Source organism: Drosophila willistoni (genome assembly GCF_018902025.1).
Source record: "Drosophila willistoni isolate 14030-0811.24 chromosome 2R unlocalized genomic scaffold, UCI_dwil_1.1 Seg167, whole genome shotgun sequence".
Classification (NCBI taxonomy): Eukaryota; Metazoa; Arthropoda; class Insecta; order Diptera; family Drosophilidae; genus Drosophila; species Drosophila willistoni.
This window is the reverse complement of record NW_025814050.1, coordinates 3,315,287-3,328,047: the sequence shown is the minus strand read 5'-3', so window position 1 is coordinate 3,328,047 and position 12,761 is coordinate 3,315,287. Positions and strand designations below refer to the sequence as shown.

Below are 12,761 nucleotides of genomic sequence, written 5' to 3'. Positions count from 1 at the left end.
TTTAAAAATTTTGTTCATTTTGCTAATTTTCCTCTTTATAATTGTGTGTGTGTGTGTGTGTGTGTATGTGTGTGTACGAGTCTTGTGTTTAATTACAATATATATTTATAAATATATATTTTGTTCTAAACTGATTTATTCTGAATTGGAAATCGCTGTGTTTTAGGAGAAGGGAAAAGTTTGTGTGGAATATCAAAGAAGTCAGTTAGAAGAAGAAGAAGAAGAAGTAGTTTGAGAAATCATTAAAAATATAGAAAGAAGGGTGGAGGGGGGAGTGCTGTGGGAAATAGTTTCCTCGCTTTAAACCGATAGTTTCTATTCGGGTCTTAAGTCGAAATGTTGAAGTTGACTGACACACCTTGTCCAAAAATCAAAGTGGCAGACTAAAGCGTTAGATTTACTTAAACTAAATTTCATTAAATTTATTTTGTTTTACTTAATGTACATGCCATTTAATTTTGTATTTTATATATATATATATATACTTCATATATATTATATATATGTTTTTAAAGTCCTTCAAGTTAAGGTTTTTCTCTCAGTAATTATTTTTCGTATATCCTTGCAGAAGAATCTGCACGATCGGTGCGACAAATAAGTTTATCGATAGTTTTCCATCTCTAATTAGATAATATGTGTCTTTGTAGTTCCAACGATCGGTTCCAGAGAGACTGCAAGGGTATAGAAACTTCGGCTTGCCAAAGTTTTTTGTTCTGGGTTTACTCAATTAAAATTCAGTTTTGTTTGGTTTTCTCGTTTTTTGTTCTATTCTCAATTAATTAATTAATTTTCCTTCTAGTTAAACATTAAATGTGTGAATGTGTGTGTTTCATTTTTTTTCTTTCAATTTTTCACTCTCAAATGAAATGCGATTATTGGTGAAAAACCATGAAAGATGATGCTTATTCATCTTCTATATAGCAAGCGCGCCTTATAAACTTTAAAATCGAAAATAAAATTTATAGTTTTGCGCTTACTATATACATATATCGACGACAAAATGTTTTGTTTTTTTGGGCTCATACCATACCATAAGATCATTTTCATACAATTATATAAAAGTTGGAACTTAGGGGAAACCAAATTGGGCAATTGCATAATGAAAAACTTTTTCTGTGAGATCATTAGGTTTGCTTCTCGTTTAAAACATAATGCAATTAATGTATGAATATACTTAATTCATTATATATGTATGTTATATGTATTATTTCGATAATTTACACATCCTTCCATCTCTATGTCTGTCCGTCTAACTATTTCTTTCGCTCTGGCAGTGTTTTGGCGTCAAGTTGTGTCAAACCATTCCATACAATTTGATGTTTCGACTTTTTACAAAATCAAATCAAACTCAAAACGCATTCTCAAGTACCGTATAAATTTGATCGAAAAATCGAAAACGAGATGAGAGATTTTGAATTTAGCAATTGCAATGAAATAATACGGTAATTTGGTATTTTTATATAAGTACCTAAATCATTTCAGATCAAATCCAATCACCCCACATGGTGTAATGCTCTCTCGCTTTCTATATGTAATATATAAGTATATATATATATATATTTATATAGTTGTTCTTTGCTTTATTTTTAAGTGTTGGTAAATATCATAAATACAGTTGTTGTGTTGGTTGTGTGTAGTTGTATGTCTGTGTGTGTGAGTTCGGAGATGTCATTATCAATTACCATTACATGTAATTCAAGTTTGAACTTGCTGGGTAATTACTTTATGAAAGTAGTTCTTTAAGTCGAAAGTATCTCGAATTTTGTCAACAAATATTGTTTTTATTTCACTTTAACAATTACTGGTATAAAATTAAATTAAATTTTCCAGAACAATTACTGACGACTGAATGAAATGAATATTTCTGGAAATAATTAATTTGTGATAACAAACTTGAAGTACAATTCAAACAATAATGGTAATTGCAATGCAAATAACTTGATTATCGAATGTACTTGAGTATTTAACAGCTTCTTTGTGGATTAACTTCAAGTTGATTTACCTTTTTCATTACATTCCTAATCAAATGTTTGATTTTAATTATTATTATTATTTCCTGTCTGTGTGTTTGTGTGTGTGGTTTGGGTATGTTTCAGTGTGTGTTTGTGTGTGTAGCTCAACAGTAAACATATATGCAGCTGTTATATATATATTTTGTCTTTGTTTTTTTTCGTTTTTCTTTTTTTGTTAAACTGTTAATTTGTTAATTATGAAACAATATTTCTCTATATACTTGATTTTCGATTTGCTTTATTTTTTTTTTTCGTTTTGTTCGGGTTTATTAAGTTTCATCGCTGATTTTAACAACTAAATGCTTAACAGCTAGCATATTAATTTTTGTATTTATGTTTATTTTTGTTTTCTTTGCATTAATTTACGATTTGAATCTTTTAGTGTAACATAATATTAGGTTTACGTTTTTAAATAATGTGTACCATATAAATCTGTGTTGTGTTTATTTGCCTCATAAATATCTAATACGTTTTGCTGTTGCTTTTATAAATAATCATAATAATAGTATATATATATATATATTTAGTGTATATATATATATATTTGTATTCCATGTAATAATATGTTATAATTGCTATAGTTTTGTTTTTTTTAATTATATTTTATACTTAAGTTTTGTTGCTGTTGCTGCTGCTTTTTAGGTGTTTCTCCTAATCATATGTACAACATTTCGTTTTTTCTTTAATATACTTATATAGTTTTTAGATTTCTTTTCTGATCATAAAAACTACTAATTGTTGTTGTTCAATTTTTGTTTTTGTCTCTTAGGGGGCGGGGAAGGGGGACCAAAAGGCAGTTACTGCCGAATTTGCTTGAACGAAAAACTTTTAAAGTTTATATAACGCTTGAATGAAATACACATATTTGTATTTGGAGGTGGTGAGAGGGAATGAATGATACATATGTATAACTATCGCTATGTACTACATAACTGGGATCTAACATGGAAGAGGGAGACAGAGAGAAAGTGAAACGCTTGCCTGCGGCTGAAATTTCAGCATTCATCTTCATTCATAAGTGTATAACTATTGATTAATGCGGTTTGTGGTCAATATAGGAAACCTAGAAACATTTGTACATATATCTTTCTCTATATATATTCATAATTCCTAGATGAAATGGAGTCCAATTTGATAAAAAAAAATAACAAAATTCCTAGAATTGTGGAAGTGCGGCAGTGCCTATCGCTCATAGCTGTTTGGGCACATTTCCCATCGGTGGCTGGTCTTCCATCTCTGGCTTAAACGTACCCAAGGAGAAGAACACTAATCCTTATACAAAATATGGAAGATTTGAATAAATGGCCGCTTTTTCTTGGCTCGCTCCCTCTCGTGTGATTTAGCATATGCTCTCCATTTCGGTTGGCTGCTGCAGGGCTTGACGTTTGCGATAGGCATAGAACTCCTCCCGCATGGCCTGCAAACGAACTTCAACATTGTCATAGCGAGGCAGAGTACCCCCAATGCTCCGTATTCGTCCCCCTGCTGCTCCTCCGCTGCCATAGTGGGAGCTCAGCTGATGTTGTGGGTGATGATGATGATGATGATGATGATGCGTGTCTATGTGCAAATTGAGATCGTCGCGGAGTAGTCCAACCATGCCGCCAGTGGGCGTTGAAGCACTTGGAGTCGGTGTAATGGCCGAATCGAATTCATAGTGGCCATCCACACTGCCCACATCCACGGGGCACACCTTATTGTGATGCTGATGCTGATTGCTGATGGGCAAATTACTGTCCGTTGCGGCATTAAGTCTTGAGATCATTTCCAGCCAATGGCTCATTGTATAGGGAGGCGTGACAGATGACCAGTCTCTGTCCAGCCTAAAGTGATGGGGCGTCTGACCTTGAGCTTGCTGTTGTTGGTGCTGAAGCTTTGGCGGCGATGGTGGTGCCCTGTATGGGGGCAATAGTCGCCATTCGCTGCCCGTACTGCCTGGATGATTCGAAGTGTTTTTCGATCCAAAACCACTTGAGCTAGAGCGTGACTCTGGCGATGCCTCCAGATGGTGACCAGAACCCACAGTAGATCCGTGACGCAGTGAAAGATTTAGATCAGGCAAAGGGGAGAAGAGGCGCGAATAGTGACGTGGATACCAACGCGTACGCGGCCTATAACTGTGATAGGGCAATTGGCTGTGGTAGTAGCTACGCCAGGACGGCGGGGATGGCAACTGAAGTGGCACAAAGTGATCGTCAAGATGGTGGTGTTGTTGCTGATGCTGTTGCTCATGCTGGCGACGTGTCTCCTCTTGAATTGTTCTCAACGAGGGTAGTTCCTGTGAGTAGTAGCGATAACGACTCACATTGCCACCCGATTGGGTGAGCGAACGTTCCACGGAGTTGGGATAGACTGTACTCAGATCACTGAAATGTGAAATGTGATTGGCAGGCGAATATGGCAATGACAATTGGTGATGCTGCTGCAGTTGCTGCTGCTGATGATAGTGATGGCTGGCCGGGGAGCTGGAGAAGATTCGCGATACTCTGGATGGTGTGTAAAGATTATGCTGCTGCTGGCTTAAATTTCCGCTAATCGTATTGATATGCAACGGACGACTCCGATCCCTTGCATTACCATACAAGTGATGGTGCTGCTGTTGTACATTCTGATAGCGTGCCCCACTCACAGCAGCAGCAGCAGCTTCGCCTCTGCCACCGCCCCCGCCTCCACCTCCAATTTTAAGCAAACCTCCCAGACCATGTAGAAAACCACGAGCTGAATCCGCTGCTGATTGTAGACTTAGCTGGCTACTGGACGAAGCCATGATGAGGGGACGACGCCAGGAGGCTCGTGCAGTTATGAAATTGCGACGCGATAGAAAACCACCATCATCGCTGGATGATTTTTGTGAAACATTGCTGTTCCGTCGCTCGAAGAGAACACCCCCACCATCTGCCGCCTCAGCATCGTTTCCGTCCACCATATCGAGGCTGCTGCCGTGCGGATAGCCAGCCACTCCAAGTTTGGCGGCATCCAAGACAAAGCGACCATCAAGACTGCGTTGAATGCGGCTGACAGAACGTCGACGCTCCCCTCTTCCACTGCTGTCGTCACTATCGTCGAGATTGGGTGAACTGTAGATTGAATGACAGTTGGTACAGCGATCAGGTGGCCAAATCCAATGTAAAATGGCAATAAGTATGGCAGTTAGACTTGATATTCGGGTTTGTTTGTACCTAAGCAGAAAAGAAACCAAATAGTAAACGTAAGAATCAAATGCGTAACAAACAAGAACAAAAGAAAACTGTAAATAAAATTCATTGAAAACGAAACAAAAAACCAAAAAGTGATACAAAATATGTTTTCTAAAACAACTAGTTAAATATTAAAAAATTTCGTAAATCCTTCTTTGCAACGCATTTTAATATTTTACAGGGCGCCTTCGACAATTAAAAAATTGATTGATAGCATAAACGATAAAAAAAATCGTCTGGACCTGCGCTTTTAAAAAATGTTTCTATTTGAAAGTTATAATTAGAGTATGTCAGCAAAAACATAACAAAGTTGTGTTATGCTTCTGACATTGCAATTAACGAATTTATTGCCCGCTAGCTAAAGTTGGAAAAACAAAAAGTTTAGTATCATTTGAAGGACATGTCAAAAGCATTGTAAAGGAGCAATAAACAGGTTGAAATGTTAAATGTAATATCTCATCTTCCTATTCACAGATGAAGCCACCATCTTAGTGGTCTTTGCGCTTCAAATATCAAAAAGGACATTCCACTTACAGCTTATTGCCTTCATTGTACTTAGAAATTAAAACACAATTGTACTTGAAATAAGGAATGAAATGAAATTAATAAGCATAAGCTATTAGATGAAAGCAAAATAACTTAAAAAATTGAAACGAACGGAAATGAACTGAACTGAAACAAAATGCTTAGCATATTTGAATAGTTTTGCTTACGATTTTGATTATGACAGGATGGACCTGGAACTATAAAAACGCTTTCATAATCACGGTAATGTTCAGTATTGCTATATAGATAAGATTAAAGATGTGTTGTGTTAACCAATCAGAGAGATCATTAGAAGGATAGGATTGATAGATAGACAAGATGTGCTAATTTTGACAAAACAGATTTCTCCATTAGGTGAGAGGAAGGATGCTTACTTTTTTAAAGGCACTTGACCAGAGGAAATTGAGCCCGTACTACGTTGGTGCAAATGTTGTTGCTGTTGCTGCTGCTGCTGTTGATGTTGTTGGTGATGATGAAGATGATTATTGGTTGCAATATTACGAGCGTCCGTTATCCTGCAAGCTACCATGTTGAACTCTGTAAACGTATAATTTCTAAAATTAATTTTGGCGTGCAGTATGAAGCCTTCCTATCCAATAAATAAAATACATATAGATCAGCTACCAAGCACACACTAAGTATATATATGCATATATATATATATATATGGGTATATTGTATATTTATCTACAGAGGGCGAAATTCTTTCAAAACGATGAGGGGACAAATTGGCATAACACACACATAGACGACAGGAGCTTAGGTTGTGCCAATTTGCATGCGCCCAACAACGTAGTCATTGCATTTAACTAGATACAATATTGTAGGTGGAATATTAGCAGCAGTAGTAACAGTAGTAGTAGTAGTATTATTACTAACTAGTAACTAAGAGGGCAGAGTACAGCGTTACAGAACAGAACAGAACAGAGCAGAGCAGAGCACATAGGGCATAGGGCAGAACACCATTTAAGCTATGTTGTTAGTTTGTAGTTTTAGTTGCAGTTAATTAGAGTTGCAATTACATTGCATATGTAGAGCATTATAATTAGATACAGTACAGTTGCAGCAAACTAATTTCACTTTCAATTAATTGATGGGACCTAAATTGCTAATCGAACATGGGAGAAGAGCTTTCCTCATATCGAAATGCACCCCTACCCCAGGGGGACACAGGAATCGGACTACAAATGGAGATCCTCCTTAAGCCTAACACAAACGTTTTCTATATATGTATATACACACACACACTATCTCGCATCCTTTACGTGTGTGTGCTCTTTGCCGTATTTTATTTAGGATAAGGCTACGAAATGTTGGAAATAAAGTAAAAAAAAAAACACACAATGACACGTGAAATGGCTTTTGAATGGGTCAGTTACGAATTGTGCCGGAACGGAACGGAACGAACCAAAACAGAGAACGATATAAAGAGAAAGAGAGCGAGCGAGCGAGCGAGGGCGAGAGAGACAGAGTAAGAAGATGAAACGAAACGAGTAAATGCAATATTGCAAAAACCAAAAAAAACGTTCAGATTATGGCAACTAAAAAAAAAAAACTCAAGTAACAACCGAAAAGTGTAAAAAACTTTGTGATGGTGTATAAATTTAACGGTATTTTTTTCCTTTTCTCAGTGTTGCGTATGAAAAACTTTGGAATGACTTTTCTGATTATGTATTGTGTGTTTGTATGTGTGTGGTGTGTGTGTTCGTGTGTGTGCAAAACTTTCGCTGACATTCGACGATAGAAAGAGAGAGAAGGAGAGAAAGAAACAAAATGGAGTTAGCCTGATGAAGTGGACGATTGTGTAGTACAGTTGTGTTTTTGCATGATGCTAGGTTATGTGCAATCAGGAGGTTGTCATTTATAGGTTATACATATGTAGTTATTAGGTACTCGTCTGAAATAAACCTTTTGTTTTTTTTTTATTGTATTGTTCATCATCATTATCATTTGATTTGTAATGGTGGTGGTATGGCACACACGACATCGAATTTTAAATGAGTTAACTTGGAAAAAACTTACCCGGCTTGTTGAGATATTACGTTTTTCGTTGGCTTATTGGGGGGCAATGACGCAGCAGATTTTGCAAGAACAAATGAGATCGTTTACATAACTAAATCTAACAATTTGTGCTTACAAATGCTGGCCAATATTATAGATTTCTGTATTTTTTGTTCATAACGAAGCCTGTTTGTTTGGGTCGCAGGGGGGGTGGGCCCTATTTTACCATCTTTGTGCGTGAATTGTTTACAAAAAACGTCTGCCCAGTATTGCTTTCTTTATATTCATTTTCTATATATACATATATCTATATATATGTATATATTTTGAAAAAAAAATACCTTTATCCAACATGAACTCAGCCCTGGGCAGAAACAACGACGATTTGGCCAAGAACATGCATAACATTTCAATAGAGATAAAGGTATTTTTGTTGTTTGCTTGTTTTTTTGTTAATTTCATTGTGTCTACTCATTTTTTTGCAGTGTTTTTGCATTATTTTTTGTTCTTTTGTTACGTTAATCGCAGAGAGTTGTGTCATTTTTGTGTTAAAGAGCTCAAAACAAAACTCAACAAAAGAGAACAGAAAAAACAGTAACCGAAATGCATAATGGAAATAAAAATAATAATCATAATAATCATATTTCATTTTGTTAATATGCTCTGTAAGTTGTTTGTGTCTGTATGTGTGTGTGTGTGTGTGTGCGGATTCATAAATAATTGATTTAAAACAACGCAACATTAATTAAATGCAGTTAAATAACCATAACAAAAGAGCCAGACAAAGGTTTGAAAGGACATTCAGCAGATTCGATAGAGATGTAGCCACATTTACAGTCCTTGACGTTTGCAATTTCCCGATGATAATGACGACAACGATGATCATAATGATAATGAGAGGAAACAAAAAAAACATGTGATAGCGCACGCGAGGGGCAATGGTCACGTTCTCATGGTGAGTTTTTTTTGCTGCCTGTCTAGTAATGATGCAACTACAATACCATAATGCTTCATGCAAGAACGAAAAACCAATGCTAAAACAAAATGAAAATGCGATTATAAGGCTCAGATTGAACGAAATTTAATTCAAAGAAATGAGATTTAAAAATAATGAATGATTGGCCAATTTCGAGCTGAGATATTGAGAAAGCAAAATTTCAAATATATCCTTGCAGATCTATTTTCAACTACTATGGAATCAATTGTTTTACAAAGAAGATACTTTAGATGAATGAAATTCAATGTCAGATTTATCTTCTGTAAACTTTTCATTCTCACAGAGACTACTGTGCGTATGATTGATCTTAATTTCTTGTTTCCAACAATCTGCAAGGGTATATATGTATGCATATGTGAAAATTTCTTGGCAAGCCGAAAGTTTGCTTTCGTTATCTTTTGATGTATTTTTTTTGGGGGTTTCGGGGGACCGGGGACATAACCGAAATGAAAATTTTACTCAACCGAAATAACAAAAACAGAAAATTAACATAAAAAACCGAAAAACCAAACTGAAAACATAATTAGTATGCAAATATATACAGAAACGAAAAATTTTTGTCATAATATATATAGTCATTTGTCAATTTTTACTTTTTGTTTTTTTTGTTTTTGGTTTTGCTCACAACTACAACAAAAATGTACAAATATTTTCATATTAAATGCCATTTTCTGTTTTTTTTTTTTTGTTTCTAGTTTGGCCTTAGCAAAATCATAATTAATTTCAAATGCAAATTTTGGTATATATTTTTCTTTCTTTTGTTTCAATGTAATTGTTGTTGTCCGAATAAGCCAATGTGTGTGTGTGTGTGGTAAGCCGCAAAACTATATATATGGCACAAGGAGTATATATAGAAACGAACGGAACGTAAAACAAATTTGTTGTGCGGAAAAATTCCGCATAAGCACAAACTCATATATAATATAATATATGTACACATACAATTGTGTGTGTGTGTTTTAAATGGGGAAATAACAGGAAAATTAATACATTTTTTAATAATAGTTGGAACACGAATAGATAAGAGTTATTAGCCATCAAAAAGAATTGAAAATTAACCAGGTCATTATAACGAATTATCACCGATTAGTTATTGATAGTATCACCAAATATTGAAAAAGCTGCCAGACAGTTAAAATTAAAGATCGAATATATGTTAAATGGATTTTCAATCAATTGAGTTTGCCAGATTTGTTGATAACAAATTAGTTTGACAGCTTTAAGTGTCCTGGAATTTGATTAGTCAGTTAATTGCACTTAGCATCGTCTTTAATCGTCAACAACAACAACAACATCATTATTAATCATCATTATTAGTATTATTAGCATTATTAGTTTTTGTTTTTTCAAAAAAACCATTTCAAGTGTTTTTGTGTATTTTTTTTTTTAGTAGCTTTTCGCCTTAGTGTTACCTTTTTCCTGTTTTCGTCGTTTACGTTTATTGCAAATTTTTACGGCACAAACCGATAAAATGATCGCAACAATAAAAAACAGGATGCCCCCAACGACACCGGCGGTGATAGCTTTATGCTTGACACGTGCCGGCACTGGGAATTTCACCTCATCACTGGACTCGTACGATTTCTCCGAATTGGCCAATACCCGGAAATAGTATGTGCGACCGCCCACCAAATTCTTCACCAAATATTGTGTCTCCTCCGGTCGAATTTGGCCCCGATTGAGTGTTTTCCATTGGGCATCAGTTCGATACTTAATTGTATAAAATTTGACAATATGTGCACGTTCCAGCGGCGATTGCCATGTTATTAGAAATCCATTGGAGACCTCTGTGACAGACACATTACGAGGTGGTCCAGGCTTGGGACCTATATCACAAACAACAAAAATTATAAAAGGAAACGAATTAGTTTTTCAAATAATTAATATACTTTAGTTATTTTCTAAAAAAAATGTCTCGTACTTGTCCTGGTCCTAGCCTAAATTGGTCGGAAAGAATTTTTATATCTTAATATTTTAATCAAGTTTTGTTTGTATATCGATTTGTGTCGTTTCAAGGTGTGCAGGTCTATAGATATAATAATCATTAGCTTATGGTTAAAGTGGTTTGATAGATCTTTTTTGGGTCACAGACGAAATCAGGGACTAAATCCAGTGTTTGTTACCTTTCGATATTCCTTTGTCGTTAGCTTTGATTTTTAATGTATCATGTAATGCGAAATGACTAAATAATTTTCTCACATACACACACACATATACAAAATAGTCCTTAATTTAGAGATTGTCACAAATGAAGCAAATTAGAAAGTTTTACTTAACCTACGAGGATCAAAGTGGAGGACGTTGATTTCATCTGCGGCCTGGATAATCCATAAGCGAAAAATATATATTCTTTTAAAAAGGATATTTAAGCATAAAAATATATATTTTTAATTTTAAATGGTCTCGCCAAACATTAAACATTTTCATTTCTAGACCACCGTCATTGAAAGTTGCAAAAATTTTGACATGGCCGTTAAAATTTAACCCGGTTTAAACTTTTACAGACACAATTGCTTGTGTGTATTACCAAAATTGGTTTTCACGGAAGCGTAACTGCTAAAATCTGCTTATTATTCACTTGACGCTTTTGCCAAATCTTCTAAAATTTTCAATGCAAATTCACATTTAAATATATGTGTGTGTGTGGCTGTTGGTGGAGGGGTGTGAAGGGGGTGGAAGCGCATGAGACGATGCGGTAAGCTGAGGTGAGGGTCGGCAATAAGTGCAAGCCATTTATTATGACAGTTTCTCATTATGTATGTAGATATATGTTAATTAAAAATGCTTTTAAAGAGCTCTCGGGAGATTTTGCATAGCACATATCAAAAGTTGATTATGCAAGGGGCGAAATGAACACGTGTATCTGAGTGTGTGTGTGTGTGTGGGTGGGTGTGTGTGTGTGTGTGCCTGGTCGGTAGCCGACGAAGCTTAAATGAAATGAGCAGCAACCCTTTGACATAAAAATATGCGCGCAGATTTGACATAAACATAAACGAGGCAAGTGACAAACATAAAACACAACAACAACAAAAAAAAAAGAATATAAAATCCTTAAATAAAAAAAAACAACCTTGGTAGTGGGCTGGGATTGGAGCAGTCCTAAATGAGATGGGGCCGGCGTCAGACACAGTAAAAATGTCAAGTGTACACAGGGAGGGACACGGAACACAGACACCGGGACAGTTAAATGTTATTTATGACTGCAGCAGGTCGAAAGCCACCAGAAAAGTGGCCAAGAAGCGAGGCAAGAGAGGGTAGTTAATTTTGCATTTTTTAGGCCGCTGCTGCACTTTAATAAATTTAATTTTTTCTGAAATTGCTCCCCATTATTTTGTTTTAACCTGAAAAGGTCAAACGCGTGAACTAGTTAAAATAAAAGTGTTTAAAATTCTGATTAAAAAAGGTCAATTAGTTATTCAAATTAGTCTTTCAGACTTTGATTAATTTTCAAAGCGATCCTAGAAATATTTTTGAGACTGCCTTAAGTATAAATAAAAAGACTAACATATTCAAATCATTGAAAAAAATAAATAACTGCCCTGCTGAATTTATTTCTCAAGAAAACGTAGAACTAAGGAGTATAACGATTTCATTAAGTCGTTATATTTGCAAAAAGGTATTAAAAGTTCGGCAATGCCGAAGTCAGACCAGGATTTGTTTTTTGATATAATCTTTTATTTAGTGCTTTTCAAAAAGCTTTTAATCCAATATATAAGCAAATACCTTTCATTCGCAATTTCGGTGGGGAATAAACTATTTCGCCTCTCGAATCGGTATGAAAGTAAATGTCAAAATAGGCTAAAAGGTCTGCAAATAAAACAGAACAGAATACCAAATAAAACATAAAACAAAAAAATGATGCAAATTATATGTAACCTGAAACAAATAAACAGTGCAAAAAGTACAAAGTAAATGTGAAAGAAAGTGCAATTGACGAAAAGAACCAAGAAGCCGATAAAAAATTAAATAGTTTAACAATCTACAATGAGCCCATTTATCCCATTCTCT

General features: G+C 35.2%; 1 protein-coding gene across 1 annotated transcript in view; it reads right to left on the bottom strand.

The window, feature by feature from the left end:
* Positions 1–2,539: 2,539 nt before the first annotated feature.
* The window catches only part of LOC6644390 (protein turtle), a 49,433-nt gene continuing 39,211 nt past the window's right edge, over positions 2,540–12,761 (bottom strand). Inside the window, 6 exon segments of the mRNA XM_002066627.4 lie at positions 2,540–5,142; positions 5,144–5,191; positions 5,923–5,943; positions 5,945–5,993; positions 6,130–6,292; positions 10,166–10,579. Of these exon segments, the coding sequence (XP_002066663.2) occupies positions 3,352–5,142; positions 5,144–5,191; positions 5,923–5,943; positions 5,945–5,993; positions 6,130–6,292; positions 10,166–10,579 (2,486 nt within the window). The 3' untranslated portion in view covers positions 2,540–3,351.